We start from the raw sequence: 24112 nt of genomic DNA, 5'->3' as shown, positions 1-24112 counted from the left end.
TGCTGAATTCTACCAATTTCAGTAAAAGCTCTTACAGTCATGTTACTCATCTATTGTCACATCTCCAGACTGTGATTTGCACAGTATGTGGGAGAAGTCTCAAGGAGATCCAATGCACACTTCTACCTTGTTGTTTCACATCTATCTTTTGTATATAGACAATGCCACAATTACTTTGTTAATTTTGCTTCTGCCACTAGCAAGAGCAGCTGATACAATTTGTTTTAAAAAGAGATGCAGCCTGTCAGTGTTTGATATTCTGAAACAGTGCAGAATGGTCTGTACTGTGTGCAGAACCATGCAGGAAGAGCAAACAGGGTTTTTTCTAAGGATTGTTGCAAAGTGCTGGTTCAGGCCATAGCACTATTGATTTGGATATTTTGAAAAGAGCAGCTTTGTTAATTTTTATTATTTGTCACACACTGTGGCAGGCAGACAAAAAATTATTTAAATGTAACCCTTCATGCTAGAAGCAAATTCTTATCACAAAATCACCATTTGACTGAGTTGCAAAAACTTGCATTTAAAATTGTAGATTATTAACTGCTAGTTTGGAACAGGAGTCATTACTCTCTACTAGAACTCAACACCATTTAAATGAAATGCTTAAATTTGTAATTACTCTATTGACTAGAATATCTCCTATTGGGAACAAAAACTCCTTAAATATGATTTGAAATAACAGGCTAAAATAATTGTCCATGCTTTCCAAGGCTTTATGAAAGATTAGGAAGAATGTCTCCCAAAAATAAAGAAGTCCCTATGGTACCTTTGTGTCTCTGACCCAATCTAAAAGTATCTTTAAAATTATGACCTACACTTACTCCTAATTCACAGTCTGAGTTGCAAAATCTGTATGCAAATTTTAACAGGTAATAAAGGATTCTCAGAATTATTACTAATTTTCCTCAGGGACTGCTCTGCTGTACCACATGGTTGCTCCAAAACACAGCTCAGACGTTTTGTACTCTGCATTTTTCAATATTTTTGCCCAGTCCTTGCTCACTGTTTGCCTCTGTGTGGAAGCTGCAGAATAACCAGGGTGGCTCTCCAGGACCCAGAAAATTTAAAATAAAATTCCAGTGTGCTTTCGTCTTGACCCTGCATTTTATCAATATTAACTCTTCTCTCTTCTCTCTTCTCTCTTCTCTCTTCTCTCTTCTCTCTTCTCTCTTCTCTCTTCTCTCTTCTCTCTTCTCTCTTCTCTCTTCTCTCTTCTCTCTTCTCTCTTCTCTCTTCTCTCTTCTCTCTTCTCTCTTCTCTCTTCTCTCTTCTCTCTTCTCTCTTCTCTCTTCTCTCTTCTCTCTTCTCTCTTCTCTCTTCTCTCCTCTCCTCTCCTCTCCTCTCCTCTCCTCTCCTCTCCTCTCCTCTCCTCTCCTCTCCTCTCCTCTCCTCTCCTCTCCTCTCCTCTCCTCTCCTCTCCTCTCCTCTCCTCTCCTCTCCTCTCCTCTCCTCTCCTCTCCTCTCCTCTCCTCTCCTCTCCTTTCATTTCCTTGCCTCATATAGGGGAGTTGAAGGTGTGCTTAGAGAGATCCAGGCAGAGCTGAGAACAGTAATCTTCCACACTGGGGAGTAAAGTAATATGAAATAAATCATCAGGGGTCACTTTTCTGAGAATCAGCATAAATGTCTAGTGTGTGCACTTAACACCTACTGCCTTAAACAGTCATTCTACTTCTGAGGGTAGACTCTAACCCAGAATTAATTGGTTGAGACCTCCTGGCTAATTCAAAACATCAATTTATTCATTCTGATAGGATCTGTAGAGTGAAAACCTTATGAACATGTTAGTACATTCAGAGATTACATCCAAAATGGGGAGGACACCACACAATGGGGGTGGGCACTTCCCCATCTGGTGGTTGGTGAGCTGGAATCTCATCTGGAGAAAATCAGCAAGTTCTCTTGAAGTCTCAGTGAGATAAGACACTTTGAATAGCTTCAGACATACATAAACCCAGAGAAGCAGATTCTGTTTTGCTCTAGAATATCTCCATGTTAGCATAAAAAAGGGAGGGGAAATTTAAGAAAAAAATAAAACACTAAGGAATTGAGAGATATGTGGCAGGTGGAGTGATAGGACATTTGGGAAACACCTCCACTGAATCTGTTGAGCTGTACCTTGACTTGGACACAGTGGTTGTTTGGAGTGCAGTCTATTGGCTTTTGATCAGACACTTGTATGAAGGGTGCCTAGCTGGAGGCTAAGTAGTTGGCAAGATTTGTATTGTATTCCTTCTTTTCTTTATTTTTTGCTATTCTTTGCTGTTTTCTTGGTGCTGGTTTAGTATGTGCTATTTGTGCTTAAAAATTTAAGAAAGACAAGTATGTGCACACACACTGAAAAAAATAAGAAAGGAAAATAAATAAATAAAAGCATCCAGGAATCAACTCAGCTGAGTCCCATTCATACATGCCACATGTATCTGCAATAAAAGCCAGGAAAGCACTGAGATTCTGAGGCACATGAAGACAGATGTGAGGTTCAATTCCCAGCAGGGTTGACTCAGCCTTTCATCCTTCCAAGCCAGACAAATTGTATTCTGTGCAGTTTTCTGTGTGGGGTCCTTAGGAAGAGACCTTGAAAACACAAGTTTCTTCCTGCTCAGCTTGCATATTATAGATATTTCATAAATCTCTGTCTCCAGCCAACAACTTCCTTGCAGGCTAGGGCATGCCAGAGGCTGAAAGATTATGGTCCTACAATACTGGCTTCCTTTTGGCAGCACAGAGACCTTCAATCAATAGGAAGGAATGAACAAAAAGACTTTAGCAGCTTATTGCACTGGAGAAGAAATGAGAATCTGCACCAGAGATTGGTGTGAGGGAAGCAGGGATACACTCTGGGAGAAATGGCTGCATCTGCAACAAGATAATCCCTACTGAGAGAACAAAGGGAGCAAAAACAGATTTGATCTGCAACAGAGGAAACTGTGGGTTTATCTCTATCTTTGCTTCACAATAAAGCCCTATTTCATAGTAAGCTCTATTTATTGTAAAATAATGAAGCCCTGATTTGAGTTAAAAAGCCCCTGTGGCTGATGCCAACTAATTAAGACTCACATTTGGAATGAATGTTTGATAGACAACAGACTTAGTTACACATCAAATCTCAATCACCTCACTATTTATACTGTACAGAGGTTAAATGACCAAATTATTAGCTGAAGATGTTGATTTATGCCAGAGTACTAAGGCAGGGATGAAATTTTAGTCCTGGCTCACAGACACAGTGACACCCCCATTTCTTTTTTGTAGCTGAGTTCACAGGTTTCACACCAGCATTTTTCTTCCACTGAATTTTCTTTTACTGCAAATAAGAAACAACTGCTGGCACAATTAGCAAATTTTCCTGTCTGTTAATAATGAGAGATTGGCTCCTATCAGACAGCACAAACTTCAGTTTGTTGGGAAGAAGTGCCAGGCAGGTCAGTATAGTTTTCTGGTTTGTTGCCTTTCATGCTGCACAATACCTCAGAAAAAGACACTTCAGAGAAGTAGGGGGCCACTAATTAAAAAAAAAAAAAAAAAAAAAAAAAGTGGTAAAAACTACCCCAAACCTAAACCAAGCAAAAAAGAACTAATTCATTAATAAACCCTAGCATTTTCATTGTGACTACAGACTTCATATACATTATTTTTTTGATTTGCCTGTATGAATATATGAAGATTGAAAAACTGTTAACATGAAGACTACACCTAATCACTACAGTGCCCACTGTAAGGAGATGAAAGTTTTTGTACTGGGCATCTTCTTAGATTATCAGTCCCATCAAAGGCACTGGCTGTGCTTACATGAGTAAGTGCCCAGTAGGGTGAGTAATTGCTCTATGTTATTGCCTGTTGTCAATAAGAAACACAGAATAAAGAAAAATCCATCGTAATTTTACAGTCAGAAACAAACAATGAGGAAAATCTTTACTCTTTAATATAACCTTTACTACACACATATTCTGGCTTAAGAGACATGGTTTCTGGTTCAGCTATTACAATTCCTTCTTCAGATGCTTCAAGTATGGGTTATTTTATAAATATCAAGCACACCCACTTAGCAGCTTTGGTATTAACTACTTGGAAAAACAAGCACACAACAATACTGAAGAGAGCCCCAAAGCAGTGTTTATCACTAGAAAATGAATGTAATGAACATATAATCAATGTTGAAGCATCATCATTAGATGGATCTGGTTTAGATGGAAAAAAAAAAAAGGACAAGGTTTATTCAGTGACATTTTAAATCTTTATTCCAGCTATGAACTATGGAACCGTTCTAGTAGTTGTTAAAGACACAAAATAGAGTTCAGGGGTATGGAAAATTTTCTTTGATGTTCACAGCTGTCTCTGAAATCTCTACTTGGTGAGGTCTAGCAAAGTCTGGGGCTATTGGGAGCACTGTAAGTGAGGGAATGAATTCCATAATATTCATTAACAATAATATTATTTGTCTCCTAGAAATTGCCTGCTGGTCTGTGCCTATGTCACACGTGTAAATGTTCATCTGTACATAGCACAAATACATGAGTGCAGATACTGTTTTCCTGACCATAAAAACCCTGAATTTATTCACAGCACTAATGAAATATTATAAATAAATCAGCTTGCTAATGCCCCAATGTATGATCACATTCATATTCAGTTATGATCACATTCTCATTACTAAAGTGAAAACATAATTTCTCACCCACCAGGGGATATGGGCTGTTTTTAGGGTGGAAATGTTACTGTTTGTTTTTGGGACACTGAGCCCCCAGGAACAAAGCTCAGCCTCATGCACACAAGCCAAAAACCACCAAGTAATAACTGCAGCATCACCTTTTCTGAGGCAGCACGAGCCCATTTTGCCTCTCCCCAGAGCGACTCACCTGTTCAGCTTTCTGGTGAAAGACAGCAGACATGGCTAAGATGGTGCTGCGCTCATCCAGAGCTGCAGCAAAACTCTTCCACTCTTGATCCAGCTGGCTGGATATTTGTTTGATTTGCTGGGAAGCATAGTGGCCTGCCTCGGAGAGCCGTGATGCCACAGACATGATTCGGTTGATGTTGACATAGGCATTCTGAAAATTAAACAGCACACATAAATAAGAGAAGGGAGAACTGTGACCACCCTCTGCCTTCATTACACATTCCAAACACCATCAGCTGGAGTAAAGCCAAGCAGTTCAGTGAGAGCAATCAACCACCTGCTAAAATATGTGTGAATAGGAGGCATACTACCTTCCCTTCTAAAAACACATCCCTCTGCATTTTTTCTGTACATCTATGCAATTATCTAACATTGTTATCTCCCCCTCTCTCCTTGAATTTATTTATGTAAAACTAATTTGCCATACTTCACCTACTCACTCACCTGTTAGGGTGTACTCATTGATTCAATATTATTCCTGATATTTTTGTTGCACTAATTCATATTTATGGATGTTATATCCACCAATTTTTAAGAAAAATGTTTGCTTTATGCCCTTTGAGAACTGTCTGATAATCCTTTATAGACATGGAGTGTCAACAAATGGAAAAGTCTTGCAGAATTTAAAAGAGCTCATAAGGATATTCTATAGAAATATAAGTGTTTCCATAGAAATGTCTATTACATTACGGCCTTCAGTTAAAATGTTATCTTTTCTGCAGGCTATTTTAAGCTGTTCTCCAGCAGAGATATTATTCAACTCTATTCTGCATTTAGAAGGATTCAAAACCTCAAAAAGCGTAATATTTTCTGTTCTTTCATAAGAATTTTCCATTATTGTTTTTATTCAGCCTTGAAGAAATGGAAGAATAATTTTTTCTCAAACCAAACCACGGACAGCAATATAATTGCATTACAATACCCCCATTCTGCATAGGAATGTAAGCTGACAATAAATAGCCATAATGACAGTGCTCTACGATGATGCACCATCCAAAGAAAAAATGACAGCTGTCCTGCAGATTCCTGGAAAGTCATTTGATTTAAGTATTTTCCCTTTCTCTTTCCTCCTCACCACAGGAAAGGAACATCTCAAAATTTGAGATGTTTTGCTGATTATGCTTCTTGCTGCTGCTTCTTTTGTCTCTCTAAACTATTTCCTAAGGGCTTTAGAAATTTCTAGAAGTAGAATCTGTAAGACCCTCAGGCACAAGGACAGACACAGCCCTGAAGATTTTAGCAGCATTACTCATGGGCAAATAATAAATCAGAGATGGAAGTGTTTGTTGGAGCAGGATCTCATCAGAGTGAGTGGGAGCAAAACGTGGAAAGGTATCTGCCAATCCAAACATGAAATGCAACAGAGCACTGCCAAGGTAGGCACGGGTCCAAACTAAGTTGTAAAGCAGGGCAAAGTATGTCTGCAAAGTGTGTGGGATAACTCTGAAGCACATTCATCATAACTGTAGGTGCTAAAGAGGAAAAAGATTGGGTCCCAGCCCTTTGAGCCACTCAATTCTCCCTGGCAGAACCATGACTGTGCCAACTGTGACATAAATAACATAGATCTAGAGCAATACCCAGCCTTCAGTCTTGGTTTTTCCCCTTATCACAAAACCTTTTCTTAAAAGTTGGATTTGGCTCAAAATTGTTAGATTAATTTTTAAGAAATAACTATTTTTTCTCTACAACTAGAGAAACAAATCAAAATTTTTCTGGAGCTTAAAGTATACTAAAAAAAGACACTATGATTTGAAATTTTGACCACCAGCCACAGTCCAACATTTCTTTGTGTCCCTCTAGGTTAGAAACTGGAAATCAGACTAAATTTTAAGCCTTTTTCCCAGAAATCCTTCATGAGTAAACCTCAGCCAAGATAATTTTGCAACATTTCATTCAATCCTTTGGTGGAAAGTAGTGCAGCATCACTACAGGTGCTAAAACTTAGATGAGCTGTGCCAAAGTCACGAAACATTGTTGTGTTTGAAGAAAAAGCTCCTGAAGAAGTTTCAATTTCATGTAGAAAATGGCTGTTTTTATCCTGATTTTGTTTATTTCTTTTTTCCCATGCTGATTTATCTCAGTGGGCATGGAGGAAACAACTGTGAATTCCCTGGCTCCCAATGGCTCCAGTGCACAGATGTGTTAACCAGCAGGAGGGTAAGGGGAAGTTTAGCTGACCTGCAGCAGATCTTCTGAGTCTGGTTTTTAAGTCAGAGAGATTTATATATTGTTATGTCTGTTGTATTTTTATACAGGGATGAGGATGAAAATTTCCCTTTCCTACATGAGAATTTTTCATGGAAGGGTACCAACCCACTGACTCCATAGCTTTTTCAGCAGGAAGCAAGGAGCAGTTTGGGCATCACCAGCTCACACTTCCATTCTTTGTGCACCAAGTGGAAAAGGTTCAGAAAACAGAGACTTCTGAGCTTCTCCTGCTCATTATTGAGCAACAAATACATTCAAATGCAGTATCACCTTTGATGTGCTCTCCTGTATTGCTGTTGCAGATGAAGTAAAATGCAGTATGGCTTTAAGGCAATCCATAATTTACTTTCAGGAAAAAACCCAACATCTAACTGACCACAATCCACAAAATGCAAGACATTTCTTTTCCACCTTGAAGAACAACAAACATTATAAGCCAGGTTTTTTCTTTCATCTTTATGTGTCAATGTGTAAAATGGAAAATCTATGTTGATGAAATTAATCTGTTGACATTTCACAAAGTTAAATCTTCCTTTCCCTCTGGTTTGTTCATTTCTATAAACTGAGTGAATTGAGATTTTTTTCTGCATCACTATTATATAGACCTGTCAACGTTAGTAGAAAATAAATTCAATAGAGCAACTAAAGTCTGTGACTTTGTTTTTCCTTTAGGCTTGGAAAATCCAGCATAGCAGGTGCAGGAAAAGTCTCACTTTAAATTTAACCTAACCTCATCTTTCAAAACTGAGAGGGGTCCCTGAAGAGGACTGCAAGGGATCACTCATTTATAGTACATAAGAGCACAATAGGTCAAAAAATGAGGAAAAAATATATTAATGTCTAGAATAAAAGTGCTTCAGTAGACACTGGGATGCACTGAAGTTTTGGCTAATTTATACCTTTCAGCATTGAAAAAACTTTATTTCACATGTACTTGCACATTTTTCAATGGCACTCCTCATGTTAACTTTTTATCTCCTTTATTTCAACTTTGAAACTTTAGTGCAAAAAAAGGGATTTTTACCTTCTAAAAATCACTGGGCTGGAAAAAAAAATCAAAATTTCCCTGCATGTATATTGATATAATGATAGGAAAGCATTTCTTTTACAGTTTACAGACACCTTGAGCAATGCCTTGCAAGTTCCCATTCCCCTCTTTGTCCAGCAGCTCTCAGCCCATTTCTATGGCCCAGCCCAGGCCTGGATTGTGGTCCCAGTGTGTGTGACAGCAGCTCCCTCCAGCACAGCAAGCACTGCCCAGGTCCCAGCACGGGCTCAGCAAGAGCCCTCAGTGCCAGCAATCAGCACTGACAGCAGTGGAGCTGCAATTGTGGAATGGTCCCCCCAGGGAAATGCAGCAATCCATCCCTGATCATCTCTCAGGCATGCTGGGAGACCTCCCCTCTTAATTAAACCCTCCAAGCCTGGCTGAGACAACACTTTCTTGTGACACACTTATAAAAAGAATGCCTGACACTCACAAAAGAAAAATGAGCAGTGGAAAGCATTAAATCTGCAAGGAATTTGACTGTGTTCATCTTATTTCCTAGAGGACTGGGTGAGATACTGTGATGGCAAGCAGCAAAGGTGGGCTACAAGAAAGGGTTCTGCAGATTAATTGAAAGTGACATTTGATTGCTGAAGGGTTTTTCTTTAAAATTAAATAAAAAAATGTGTAGTTTGTACTGTGCTACTGTGACTTTAGAAACTGTACATGAAATGAGCCTAACACATAAATCCAAAGCAGAATGTTTCAGTGACAAAAAAAGCCCTCATGAGATATCTTTAAGACCTTTAAGTTTCTATAACAAGACCAATTACATGTAGCTTGTGTAATATTGGATGGCATTTTAGCTCAGCCTACATACAGAAAAATACCATTCATTGAAGACAAATATTGGGAATATTTAACAGCCATTATTAGCCTTTACATGATAATTATCACGTGTTAGAAATATATTGTGATTTAGGACAACATGGATCTCTGTGTGCTGTCAGGTATTTCCCTGACAGCAGGGCAGGCAGCAGTATCAGCACTGAACACTCCCATTTTTGTGTGCAGAAAGCAAGAACTCATAATTTAAGGAAGTTATTAGATCCAGGCATAAAAAAGTCCAGGCAAAGGGAATACAAATAACTTTAGTTAGAACAAATGGCATGTACACAGGTATCAAAGTGCAGACCTACACCCATATGCTTTGTGCCATACTGGAACACTGAGGTTTTGTTTTCTAGTGAATTTATTAGATTACTGATATTGCTGGAAAAATATCTGAGATAAATATTCATCTTTGTGAAAAGTATTATTGCTTCAGTACAAACATTATATAGCTGTGATAAAGAGTAACAATTTATTTTGAAACTGAAGTGAAAACAAGCACTACCTTGAATCACAGGAAAAAAAATAATCTATGCTCCTTATTTGAAAGAAAAATAACACACTACAGTTTATTACCTCAAATATATGATTTCCCCAGATCCCACATTGATCATTTAGAAGGAAGAATTATTATTGCAACAAACAGAGCAGCAAATTGTTTTTTCTAAAAAGGAGCTTTGGTCACAGCATGCCTATAGAGATGTACAGGAAGATCATGCAACAGAAGGCATGACCCAGTAAACATTAGGGGTGTGCATTTTATAGAGGAACTGAAGACTGTATTTTAATTATTATTAGTTATGTCAGGCTTAAAGGACACTAGGCACAGTGTAAAGAAAAAAACCAGACAAAAAACACAATCAAACCAAAACACCTCAGAGATCCAAGATCTGATCCTTCACCAAAATTTGTATGCTTTTTTCTCCATTAAACATACAGCCAACTTTAGCTACTTTGTCTTCCTCCAGATCTTCACTAGATACTGATTTTAATGTATTAACAAAACAAAAAAAAATTCAATACCATAAAAAAGCCCAAGCCTCACGACCAAAAAAAGTGCCTCAAGATTTTGTTATTTTATTACTCATACTTCTGAGTAATAAACAGCTGAGCTATTCTCAATCCAACAGTTGTTGATGTATTGCATGTAAAAAGATTCAGCTAATTTAGAAATCAAATTTCTAGCAAAATTATTAATTTTCTATTAACAGCAATGATCTCTTTCCAAGCCTAACTCTCAGTTATTTTAAGAAAATAATACTAGACAACATTATTTTACATTACCATATTTTGTGGCATTATTACTACAAAAAAGAAAAGCGGGAGATCCTCCAGCTTGACTCTTCTAATAGTATTTCTGAAGAATTATGACCAATTTTGCATCTTTCATCAGTCAAATGAATTTTAATGCTCTAACCTCCAAGGACACATTTACTTATTGGGACTCTGAGAGCAGCAGTGTTATATGGAAGCAGTGTTATCCTGGATTTTGCTAGATGGCACTGTGATGGCAAGTTTAACTATCAGGTACCTAGAGCCTGGTTTTCAGTGCTGTGCTCAGATACAATCCCAATAAACACATTAATAGGCATTATAAACACTTCTCATCTCCCACTGCTATGCAATGCCCAGAGAGGCACAGTGCTTTTAGTGGGGAATAGCCAGCAAGGTGGAAGTGGCCTGTGAGATCCAGGTCAGAGAAGTTAATTACCTGACCTGGAATTTGGCCAGAATCCCAGGGTTAATGCCTGTAACCTTATGAAAGCAGTGTGGGGTCTTTAACTTCCTCAGGTAGTGGGAATCTCTTTGTCCCATTTCAGACAGCAGCAGAGCAGCTGTGGCTCCCCAGTGACTTGCACATCAACTGCAGCCACCTCTGAGGTGCCAGCCCTGGCAGCTGCAGCCTGACCCTGCTCAGCAGGAGGAGGTTCACCTGCTGGAGTGGTTCACTCAGGGCAAGCTTTGCTGTAGCTGACAGAGAGTGCTGAGTGAGGGCTCATCTCTGCACTGTGTAGCTGCAGCAGGGGGTATACATGCATTGGTCTATGCCACTGCAATGATCAAAACATCAATACATCCTGTCCTCATTTCTGTACTGAAAGCAGGGCAGCTTCCAGGACAATTACCTTATGCCTGTAAAGAATAAGAAAATGAGAAAAGCACTTATAAAGGTATAATGATGACTTTTCTTTTTGAAAAAGAAAGGTAAATTGAGTTGTATTCAAAAGTTCTGACCAATTAACAACTGAAAAAAGCAAAATCCCACTGTGGCCACAACTGACAGCTTGATTAGTGTCTTCATTTCAAGGTTTTGAAAAGTACCTTAGCAGGGTGTGGAGGAAGAAGTATAAATTATTAAAGTGTATCCTACAGCTCTCATTAATTCCCAGTCAAAAAAATGTCAAAAAACTTAAAAAATATTGTATTTGCTGTCCAAAATGTAAACAAACTCCACAGGACTGTGCTGCTCTTAAGGAAGTTACCATACATCAATGTCTGGCTGGACAGAGCAGCACTGCTGCAGCCACAGCCAGCCTGGCCTCCCTTACACCACCTGCCACAGTCCCTGGTGCCCTGTGCACTGAGGTGGCCTCCTGTGCTGGCCCTGTCCCCCTCCTGGGCTGCTCCCAACTCACCATGGAGTTCATGGCAAAGTGGTTGTGCTGTGTCTGCAGGTCCAGGGCGTGCTGGTAGCTCACCCCGATCTCGGTGTGACTCTGCAGGAACAACTCTTTGTTGTGGCTGATCCAGTCGAACATCTAGAGGGGGCCACACAAGAGAGAGGGAAAAAACTGTTAGACAAGGAGAGAAAAGGTAAGAGACAGTACAAAATATAAAAATCCTCTTCTGAGATAGGTGTGTATGCAACACAGCCAAAATCATCTCTCCTATGATCCTCATTAAAACAAACTGTTGTTGAGCAATGGAAGCATTGAAGCTATCACAAAATTTCACTATTAACAGAATGATAGGTCAGGAAAAATAATTTATTGAACATGTCCCTCAGTAAGCTTGATCCCACAGTCTTTTCCTATAAGTAATGGGAATTTCATATATAGAAAGATGTCAGCAGAGGGAACTATAATCAGGGATTTCTTCATTGACCAAAGATCTTGCAGTTCATAAAGTACTTTTAATTCACAAATGGACCAAAAATTCCATAAATATTACCAATGTGATTTTCTCAAACCCCTTTCTTTTTTATCTATACATAAAGTTTCCAAACATTACATTCAAAAAGACAGTTGACTTCCTACACTTTTATTTCCTAGATCTTTCCAATTTCAAAGCCAGAACTCAGCCTATCACTCACTTACTATTTTTGGGAATGAAGAGAAAAAAAAAGAATTTTATTAATATCTATAGAGAGCACACATTTCAACTTATTCCACTTCCAAATGTACTCACAAGCAAAATGGATTGTTCAGTACTTCAGACACAGATAAAAATATATTGAATAAAGCTGATGAAACTCATTTCTTATTCAGAAGCACGTCAGTGTGACATTTCAATCTGCAGCACATTCATTCATTATAAGCTGTCACAAGTCAGCTAAGAGATAGTGCATTTATGTTTTAGCCTGTTCTGTGTTGTGTTAGAGACTAAATGCATTCACAGTCAGAACCTTTCATTCTTTACTCCTGATTACAGCTCTGCAGGCAATTGCAATCTCAGATCTCTTTTTTCTGCAAACATTTTGTTTTTTACAAGATCCCTTAAAAATCACATTATCTTATCTCCATCCCAGTAAGCTGGGGAACTGTCCATTAATAAGGACTCTTTCATAATAATAATAATAACAATGAAACCTGCCTAACTCATTAATTCATTAGAAAAAAGAAAACCTAACTATAGAGGCAGCAGAGGTCAGGTCAGTTCAGTCCCTGGTGTTAAAAAAAGTGTTTTAAGGTAAAAAGGCAGTGATGCAGCTTCTAAGAAGCCACCTTAGGGTCAAAAGATCAGTCCAGATCTTTGTTATAACATTTACATGTCCTCCAATAAAAAGCTGGTTTGTCCTTTAGCACTGCATAACAATTTTTGACCTGTGACAGCTGAAGAACACTCAGAGCTCACTGCTCTGTTGCTGTAGCTGCTCAGGGTCAGCTCCTCATTCCCTGTGGAGATGATGCTCCTGAGAGGAGAGAAGAGGCCCTGCATGGGTCACCTAAGATTCCTGCAGGAAAAACAACATTTCATGCTGAGCTCTCAATCCAGCGTGGGTGTGTTGGGCCCTATGGAGGGGATTTGCAGAAATAACACTGAATATCCCTTTCAACCAAAGGCAAATAAACATTCCAAGTGTCACCAGACATACTACACTGACCTGGTCCCAAAAATCTGTCACATATTCCTGACTTCCTAATCTTTTATTTATGAAAATACACTTGCAGCTATAGAATCCACATCAGCCTTGTATTTTCTGATGATTAATAGTCCTAAAAACCAAATTTAGTTCAAGAGGCAAATCTAAAGTAATATCAATGATACAGATACTTTCCCATTTCTTTTCACAATTACTTTCCCATTTTTTTTCCCAAATGGAGCTGATCAGGCCTATCACCATTTTTTCAGGAAATATAAGTAACAATTTTTTTGCAAGGATAAGGTCAGAGTTTTCAAACATTACTGCTAATTAAACAGAATGAAACTACCTACTGCACCTGAAGAGACATTTGAAGCACTCTCATTGGACTCCTTTTTCTCACTTTATGAAGATTTAATAAGCAACATTAGCACAATTTAATTTGCCACACTTGTGGGCTTAAATAAAAAAAAAAAAAAAAAAAAAAAAAGACAGGAAAAACACAAAGGTAATAAAAAAGGAAAATTCCATAACAGCAAAGTTCATACAAAGTCCTAACAACAAGATTTTATGTCTCTGTGGAAAGACCAACAGAGATTTCTTGTAAGCAGATATATGTTTGATGAGAACATTTTATTTAATGTTTTAAACAATCTAAAGACAGTCAGGGAGAAGAAAATTGGCAGGAACCCACTAAAAATAAACAGTAAATTTAATATTTTATGCTCAGCAAAGCCGAATCAGGATTTTTAAGACAAGTAATTTAAACAACTAATCTATTGTTCTGTGGATAGGGAGCATTTCCTTTATCTAATCTATATACATATTGCTGGATGAGAATCAAGCTTAAGTTAAACCATGCTTCTCTCTTTTAATATAAAATAATAAACTATTAAGAAAAAGAAAGGAAGTTTATGAGATAATTTGCCCTTTTTTTGTCTTGTTAACTCAACTGAAATATACAACAACAGTTTAAAGGATGTCCTTCAAGAATTTTGAGCAACACTGAGCAATAGACCTCAATGATGAGATATGTAAATATTACACAGTACCACAGGTCACAAGATTTCCTTAACAATGATAGAATTTAAATAAAGAAATACCCAAAAATGAGGTCTTATACAACAGATAGTGTTTTCAAACTTTTTTCTTTGACCAAAAACTCTAAAATAGCCTCAAACAATTTTCTCATAACAATGTGACTCCAAGCAGAGACTCTGAAATACCAGAGGAAATGTGAGTTGTGATGGTGCTGTGAGAGTTTGCAATGCGTGGCCAGGAGGTTTTGGTATGAAGGTCTGTCAACAGTGTCTGGCCTGGCCCACATTACCAGCAATATTTCCTGAAAGCTTTCAAGTGAAACTTGTTTTCCACATGAGAAACTCTGATGCTTCCTGTGTTCCTGAAGCGAGTGTGCTGCCTGGTTTGTTTAATTAAAACGCGCCATTACGGATGTGAACGCGGCAATGACCCAACAACTGCTATTTCTCTCAACCCTGCAAGGACTGCCCCAGCTTCAAGGGGTTACTGGAAAAATGTTCAAGATCCTTTGACAAGTCAGTTTCCCTGTCAAAGAGATGATTTTTTAATACAATAAACATCAAAGAGTGGAGAATGTGCCCCGTGAGATCAGTTTAAGCCAGATAGAGTGTCTCAGCAAACAGATTTTCTGTGTCACTCTAACATTGCTGTACAGCACTGTATCAATTGATCTCATCCCATCCATGAAAAAGACTGTCTTAAAAAACCTAGTCTAGTGATTATCACCAAATTAATGGAACTTTAATTATTCCTGAGACTTCTTAGTTGGAGTCATGCTGACTGCCAGTGAAATAATTCTGCTCTCGAGTCTTCTAATCACTCCTGCAGTCATGAATTCACACTAAACAGCAGCACAGAATAACTAAGATTGGACATTACATCACTAAAAACACGTGAAACAACTATCCTCAATGTCTCCCAGACTGGCACTTCTCCATTTTGCTCTAGATAATCTAGAGACCAGTTCAGTACTTAGGAGTTTTCCAGTGACTGAGAAGCAGGGGGAGGGGTTAAGCACACTTTTAAAAGAGAAACTTTCAGTGTTATTCTCTCTTGTAGTCCTGTTTCTCACAATACATAAAGAAAACTAAATGCATATACTGAAGAATGTTAAGTGCTACATTGAATTAAGGAAATTAGTCTTTTATGAGTCAGAAGAACTAAGAATGATCCAAAGGGTCTCTTCCCCATGCATTGAAAAGAATCTAGCCTCACTGTCACTAGTGATCATATATGCAGTAGTAATTGTTATAGATGTGGTTTTGAGGCAATTTCACTTGAGATTAGGGTATCAGATCACATCTCCAGCATCAGTCCTGCTGGCAACAATGAGTCCTTAACCTCATGTTTTGTCATCATAGTTGATGAGTTACTAGAAAATACAGGTTAAGTGTTAGACCAAACAGCAGGTCTCAAGCTGGTTGTGAGTAAGTCCTACAGAGGGAGAATGTGACTCCATATTTTCCCTGGATTTGTAACATCTGGCAGGCCAGTGAGTACAGGGTGAGAACAGCTGTTTGAGAACAGACAAGAAACACAAGGATATGGAACAGCATGTATGCAGGCTGTGCAGAGTCCAGCACTACATCAGCTAAAATGAGATTTATAACATCATTTCAGACAAAAACCTCTGCTCCCTGGCTTTTGTCAGTGCTTGCTGAGGAGCATTAGCACTGGGTTCTGAACACAGTGGTGCAGAGCACCACAGGTTGATGTGCCCATGGCTGGCAGGACACCCTGTGCCAGTGGTGTTGATGGGAGGATTACAGTCCTCATGGCCTTGGCAGCTGGTGAACTGAACACATTTATTAATGAAATTGTTTATACATGCTAGAAATAATAAATCACAAATCTATTGAACACTATACTAGGGCTGGAATTAATTATGAACTGGCTTGTAGCGAATCATCTTCTCTCTAAATTCTGAGCCATAAATATCACACTCATATGGTTAATTAAGGGCAGAATGATAACCATTATAGCCATGTCATCTTGAGGAACAGTGTAGGACATATATAAAGAAAATGGTTCCAAAGGGATATTCAGGTCAAGTCCAATCACTGCTTTTGGCAACCAACCACAGGATAAAATTTCCTTTCATAAAGGGATGAAGCCCCACCTGAAAACTAGTGAAGTGCTACAGCTCAGCTCCTCCTATGAGAAGCAATTCCAAAAACTTTTTGCTGCTGTGAGCTGTTCACATCCTCCCTGATCTCCACAAGGCTCATGTCCAAGGCTCATTTTCTTTTAGGTCAACATTTCCCTATAAGTTAAAAAAGTTCTCTCAAGTGTTAAACCTTTTCCAGTGTGGACCAGGTGGGCTCATTGTCTCTTGTGCTGTTTGTTTTACTGCAAACCTGCTTTTTTGAAGCTTCTTAAGATACATGGCCTTTCTCTGCACTTGTTTTAGTTCATGGATATCTTTCAATCCCAACTAAGATCCTAAGGACTTTGTGAAATGTTGATTTTATTTCTTTTTTGGAAATACTCCAGCTGACATCATTTAGGATAACTTGTGCAGTACTTCTGGCATCAGTTCTAGAAAAGGAGATACAAAAGTGGGAGAGCAACAGCTGCTGGATCAACGTCAGTACCTTCTGCTTTGCCTCACTATCTTTTCTCTTGGTAGTTCCCTGCACAAATACTGACAAAGACCAGTAGTGTTCATGTGATTTGCTCTGACAAGCACAACTCAGGTGATACTCTGAATAAGAGCAAGTTCAAGAGCACTTAGGGAAAATATGAGGCAGGGTTTTGATATCCAGGTAATCATAAATGTATTCTCTCACTATGCCTCCATATGCTGCTAACAAAGAGACAAAAAATGTTAATCTAAAATACTGTCTTGCCTGTAGTTGTGGAGAGGGTAGATCACTAATAATGTGCCAGATGAAATCCCTATTAGATTAGTGCTTTCCAATCTCTTCCAATCTGTGGACCCCATAAATTTTTTCAAGGCAAGCACTGTAGTCACTTAAGGTCTTCAAAGAATAAATCTGTTTTATCAAATGCTTTTACCAACCACTAAGAAACTTAATATCTGTGATTCACAGGTTGGGAGGTAAGCATGCATTGCTTATTAAGGAGAGGTCCATTTAAGAGTCCATGTGCATTTTGTACTTTTAAAACTGTCCAGCCATTGTTAAACTGAATAATCTATAACAGAAAGTGGAAAGCTCCACTCTGCGAGCATCTACTGCTAAGCAAGTTCCTTTTTATATGTTTCCACAATATAAACAAAATAAAAACACATAGAGAACAGTAACTGCCAGAGTCCCTCTCTTGAGGTTTGCAAAGTTTACAGCTACAAGGTCTTTTCCTATCTCATTAAGGGAGTTCAAGTATTCACAACAACTCAATTAAACAAAAATCAAGGCATATTTCTCACATCTTTTGCGACTGAATTTAGCCAGTATTTGAACTAAAGGAATACTGAGCAACAGATTTGTGGTACACACACAGTCTACACTGACATGCAAGGGCATGATCCAGGAAAGATTTGCATGTGAGCTAACTTTATAAGAGACAATCAAGAAATTCCTCCAATGTCTCCAGACTAGAATCAAAACTACAGTTTAATTGGAACCAGCCATATGTCTAGGTCACCTAAACGTCTGGGAAAGGCCAACAGAAGTGCAACACATCCATGAAGGAGGACATGGGAAATGCCAACAGTCTAAAGAATCAGGACTTTACCTGGAATACAGAAAAATCCCTCCAGTCATGCCCCTGAACTAAATTCAGCAGAACAGAGGACTGATGCTGGCTGTCCAGGCTAGCTGGTCCCCAAGGGATAAGGAGCCAGAAACACTCAGCAGGTAGAACAGGGACCTCATTAACCAGAGCCAGTCCCACAGCCCCTGAGGTTTGCAATTGACAGCAAGCAGATTTAAACAAGAGGACATTGCACAAGTTGTGGTGACAAGTTCAAGCTTAAGCCACGAAGTCAACCAGCAGGTCAGGATCAGGTCTGGTGAGGGTAACCAGGCTCAGGTGCAGCCCCGTGGCCACAGCTCAGGTCCACAGCAAAGAGGAGGTCCCAGGTCATGCCACAAAATGAATTGATAGATCAGTGTCTGGCTGAGCAGGGCCTGTGGCAAAGCTGGCACTGAGGCTGGTCATTAATTTCCATCAGTGCCCACAGGGCTCTTACAGCAGGCTGGGTACCTCCACAGTCACATGGCTGTTCTCAGGTAGGAGGGTACTGGCTCCAGAATAAAATTTGGACTTAAAGAAAACTTTGATAGCACATTTTATTTTCATAAATCAACAAATTTTATGAAAACCATTTCAACAACAACAAAAAAAAATTCCAATCTGCTGTAATTCCTGTTGCCACTTTGTAAATACAGCCTTAATTAAATCAAAGCACTTGTAGCTTTAAAATAGAACACTGCATACATCTAAATGCTTGGCTAAGCCAGGGCCTAAATACCACGTTGTGTTTGTTTTTGTGTTTGTCTCGTGTTTACAGATGGTGATGGACAAGCCAATACCTCTGCCAGATCTTTCCCTTTCACATGTGTTCAGTGCAGTCCATGGCCAGGATAAATTGGTGTCATTCCAACAAGGCCAATTTACACCAGCTGAAGATTCAGACCCACAGCTGTATTTGTGTAAACCTCAATGCTGCATGAACACAGTTTTTCCATTATGAATATCTGTATATATGATTCATAGAGTACAGTAAGTAAGGCTATAGCACATTAAATTATTCCAGACAATGGGCCCAACTTTCAACTCACTAGAACATTAGTGAGATGTGTGACGTGACAAATAGCTTTGTATTTATAGCAGAGCACCATTTCCAACATACTCACTCTGAATGTTCCTACTAAATGCAAGAGTAAGAGGTCTGTATTTTTTTCCTGACACATATCAAGCCACAGCCATGAACAAAGTAAGGTATGTGATTCCTACAATGTTGAATAGAGAAGTAAGAATTTTACTGTTGAAGGTGGGAGAAAATTGCAAATCCTGAACACATAAATACAACTAATGATGTCTGGGCATATTTTATATGTTGTTATCTGTGTTGTTTGCTTGCTTTTTGAGATATTGCACCTTTCCACCACACTTAGTAACATCAAACACCAAAGCATTTCTGGAAAGGATTTTCTGTTTCTTAAATTGGAAATGACCTTTTCTGGGCACAGATCATCTACAGAGAACTGCTTGCTGTCTAAGTGGAAATTAATTCATTGGTTGGACAGGAAATGTAATACTAAAAGATATAAACAGTTAACAGCTACATGAATGGAAAACATGGTGAAAATTATGAAAATTTCCCCCCAGATGTGGATCTTCCTCTCAGTTTTTCGAAGAAATTTTCATTCAGTTGAAGACACTGTAGGAGTTTGGTGACTTTGTTAAAGACCCTGGTTCTATTCCTGGCTGAATGTGTGACATTCCTGTGACTCCAAATAGCTGCTACCATTAAGCACTGAACACCAGACAGATGTTTGCTGGTTTGAACCAGAATTGTGGCATTCCTCTGCCAAGCCCACGTGTGTGTGAGGCCCAGAGATGCAGCTGGGTGTAACCACAGCTTTAAACACCTGACTTGTCAAGGAGCTTCATGTCTGGTGCTGGGATCTCTGTGTAGATGGAAAGTGGAGGATATCAGCTGTCCACTGGATTTTGGGATGCCCAGTCCCCCTACCCCATCCCTTAAATCAACCAGTTCAATGTGCTGGAAACACACTGAGGGATGAGTGGGTCATGTCAGAGCAGGAACTCTAAGGAACAACAGCAGAAAAAATTAAGAATTAGAGAATAGCTGTAAGAGCAGAAAAAACAAACTTATGTGAATACTATCCCTGACATGCCCTGCTGCCCACCAGCCCACCAAACTTTTGATGGACTGAATATAAACCAAGACAAAAATGAGGGAAATTTAGGCTGGTGAAAAGTAGGTGTTTATGGCAGTGTGTCCTGCTTTTTACTTTCAACATTCAAATCAAGATCAGAAGTTTGTGCTCATAAGCTTTAAACTGAGCAAAATTCCTCAGTTCAAGACTGTTTTGTCTGTGACACCTTTTCAGCACCTGTGCAGGACATGAGGCATCCAGGACTCTGGTGCCAAATAATACAGAGGGGTATTGCAAGACACGAGGGTTGAAGAAAATATTTCTGAATCAGTTTCTCTGTAATGTGCATGATTTGTAAGAAGAAAAGTCAGAGCCACCTGGTTTAAAATGACACTGATACTTCTGGAAACTATCCACAGACCATGCTCCTTTTTTTTCCTTTTCAACCCCCACCAGCTCCAGAGAAGATTGTTCATCTACTTTTACTGTTCCCTATAAATAGATATGAAGGGTAATTTAAGACACACTTTTAAGAGTCCAAGCTCTGCCAAGTGTGGGCCATTGAAAGCATTTCAGCCAGGCCAGGAAGACATTAATTTAGAAATAATCACATGGCTACATCTGAAAGATGCTGCACAATAAGTCTGTGAACCTCATGTACAGCTTAATTACATTATTTCCTGACAGTTAGTCTCCTACCACCTAACCTATTTGAGGATCAAAGCAATAAATAAAAAATCAAATAAAAAAAAAAACAGCTTGCCCATCTTTTTCTAGATGTGTGGGCTTTGTTGCCCTCTAGAGCATTTGGGTCTTCTCATCTTCATTCACTAAAACAGAACTTTGTGGTTAAAACGTGCCATAATCATCCTTAGAAATGAGTTTTAAGCCTGCATTCAGGTGTCAAAACTCATTTTTGTGTCATACTGATCAGGGCAGCATTCCTGTGCCTCCCAGCGGTGCCAAGTCAGAGGTGCTGAAACAGTCTCAAAATGCTCCCTATCAAAATTGGCAAGCGAAAGAAAGAGGAAATTTCTGCAAACGCAAAAATATTCCATCAGAACATACTGCCTCCAATTATTTTTGGACCCGTTCTAATGCTGAGGAGGAAGCAGGAGGAATAGTAAGTGCGTATGCAGTGTCGGCAGCAGGAAGCCCCGGACAGCCGAGCACGGCGTGTTCCAGCCCAGCTTCCTCGGGCATCCAGGGGCTGGAACAGGGCAGGGGCTGAGCCCTTGCACCAACAGGGCACTGAGAGCCCTGCTGCATGTCCCAGCGGACAGAGAGGGCCCCAGCGCTGGAACTGGGCTGCAGGGCACGCTCAGCATGGAGGAAATGCGCAGCTCTTCCTTCATCCCGAGCTGAGTGAGGCATTGTCACTGTTTTTACATCGGGTTCAATTCCAAGTGCTGTGGAGGCAACAAATTTATCTGCCAATAAAAGAAAAAAACCCACCAGATCTGGCAGCACAGGACAGAATGAATTAATAGAGAAAAAGGAAAGCACTGAGATGTTTATTTTACACATCAGATCGGGACTCCCACTGCAGGACAGGCTTCCTGTGCGACAGGAGACAAGGCAGTTAACCCCTGTGGTTTTTAATGCCCAATTTTTAACTTTGAACTTTACTTCCTTTGCTGCTCCAATGCCAATCCAGCTCAACAGAAATCCGTGTCCAGCAGATGATTGACTTTCCTGATGGACAGCTGTCCACATCTGAAAAATTCGTACAAATGCCTTCAGAACATTCTTGTGGTCTTTGCTTCTGAATTCAGGTCATGGAAGTTTTAAGGGAAGAAGTTTGTACCCTCAGAGCAGTTGAACCAGCAGCAGATTTGTTGCAGGAGAAACAGAAATGTCAATAGGAGGCTACAAAGGGTCCTGTCCCTTTGGCACAGAGAAAGAAGTGATGGTTACAGCAATGGAAGGTGACATTCACCACTAGAATAACAGGCACAAGGAAGAGAATTTCTGATATATATTTACCCTGATCTCTGTACTGCTCTGCTCAGCAGGCAAGGCAATCCCACACTTCCTCAAACCAGATGGCAAAATGGGTTTGTAGCTGCTTTCAGTTGTAGGATCAGCACAAAGCAGTTGGTGTGTACTGGTGAATTTGTCCTGTGGTTATTAGCTTTGTCTCCAAGCTTTCTACTGATGGATAGGAAGGCAGAAAAGCAAATGTTCACAATGCTATTGGCACACAAGGGAAGAGCCCCCGGTCTAGACTGATGAATAGGAAAGTAGCAGGGTACAAGCTCGACACGGTAGAAAACCTGCAAGCTCCTTTGGAACATCATTATTAATTAAGACTTTTTTCTTTTACAGTCCAATTAGCAGAAATGAGCTCTGTTTCTGCTTTGAGGAAAGTTAAAAACGTCTATAACGATCTCCTGATCTTGCAAAAATCTAGTGGTTTGTTTTTGGTTTTGTTTTTTTTTTTTACAGGTACCAAGAAGAGGGTCTTATTAAGTGTGACCAGCAGTGGTCACAGTAATGAACACTTCCCACAGAGCCCACCACGATTACTTCCCACTCTGACAACTCTTCACTTTAGATTGGGGGCAACAAATTGTGGATGGCATTAGCAACCTGTCAGAAGGAGACTTCTGATTAAAGCAAGCAGATGTCAGCTCACTGCATCCTTAATTCAGAACTGCAGCCTGAAAAGATGCAAAGTGCCAGCATGCAGGCTGTGAACTGAGAGATGCAGGCTATGCAGGATTCATCCTCCTCTTAAAGATGAAGGGTTTGCAAATAACTTATTGTTATAGATGCTGAAGAAGATTTGCCCTCACGGTTCCTCAATGATTCTTTGGTGCCCATGACCAGGTGATGGAAATGGCAGGTTTGATACAGTTTAGGTGACACTCTCAGAGCCGTCCAAAAGGGAAGGTGCTGATCCCTATGAAATCTCTTTAGCACATGACATCTATGCTCACAGCATCACAAGGAACTGTCAACACACGCTCTGTGCACAACCACCTCTTGTTATGTTTTTCTGCTTCTAGGCAAACTTTGTTCTTTTATTTGATTTGTTAAAAAAATAAATAAATCTGAGACCAGGTAAGCCCAGTAATACGGGAAATCCATGAGCCTGTTATGCCACCACTGATCTTCCAAAAATATCAGAAAAGATGCATTCAGAACATCATACTGATTATCCAGCTGCATCAGAATACTTCATACTGGCTTACCCATGACAGTGAGTACTGATGTGCTTCAAGACAAAGCAGAAGCAGTACTCAGTAGCAAAATGCAATTATTTTTAAATGCTACAAGACAAAAGACACATGATAAAGAACATATTTGAATAAACACTGAAACTTAATTAAAACTGGCTACAATAGTGTTATTGCTACATGCTTTCAATGTTCACCTGTTTATTAGAGCCTCCTTTGTTCTAGGAAGTGTGAAGTAATTAAATGCAAGTGATTAGAGCTGGCATAGGTTCATCTGGGGTAATACACAGATTTTTAAGAATAGATGTACAGTTTCCCCCTTTGATATGAACTTCCGGTGTTGATCCTTTGTCTGCCCTTGATTGATGCTACCAGGAGAGTTATTGCTCAAAACAGCTTAAGTGAAGCAGAATATTCCCAGTATATGCCAAAGAAATCCAGATCCTCTATGGATATACATTTGTATTCTATAGGAATGTTTTCATACCCTCACATCTCCAAGGGCTATTTTCAACTGAAAATATGCATTTCTTTGTTGGAAACAGCCAATATCCCAGTCAGATTCAGGACCTAGCTGCAATAGATGTCATACAAACACAAACTCAACTATTTGATGTTTATGCACCAACTCAGTATCAATTCCAGCCTCCTTTCCATGTCACCTATATAACCATCTTTCCAACATTTTATGATCTGATACTGTAAAATGGTGTCTGTTAATCCAGTAATTTAGGGACCTATCTGCACTTATTTTCTGTGTTCTGCCTGTATTAGAAGAGATGT

The 24112-nt window shown here is 39.4% G+C and overlaps 1 protein-coding gene across 3 annotated transcripts in view; it reads right to left on the bottom strand.

The window, feature by feature from the left end:
* The window catches only part of KALRN (kalirin RhoGEF kinase), a 455469-nt gene that overhangs the window by 235413 nt on the left and 195944 nt on the right, over positions 1-24112 (bottom strand). For all 3 annotated transcript variants that reach the window (XM_056495829.1, XM_056495830.1, XM_056495831.1), the window contains 2 exons: positions 11630-11752; positions 4863-5054 (listed from right to left, as the gene is read on the bottom strand). In XM_056495829.1, the coding sequence (XP_056351804.1) occupies positions 4863-5054; positions 11630-11752 (315 nt within the window). The remainder of the gene's footprint in view (positions 1-4862; positions 5055-11629; positions 11753-24112) is intronic.

This window comes from Oenanthe melanoleuca, chromosome 7 (genome assembly GCF_029582105.1).
Source record: "Oenanthe melanoleuca isolate GR-GAL-2019-014 chromosome 7, OMel1.0, whole genome shotgun sequence".
Lineage (NCBI taxonomy): Eukaryota > Metazoa > Chordata > Aves > Passeriformes > Muscicapidae > Oenanthe > Oenanthe melanoleuca.
The sequence above is the reverse complement of the archived record's forward strand: the minus strand, read 5'-3'. Positions and strand labels throughout refer to the sequence as shown.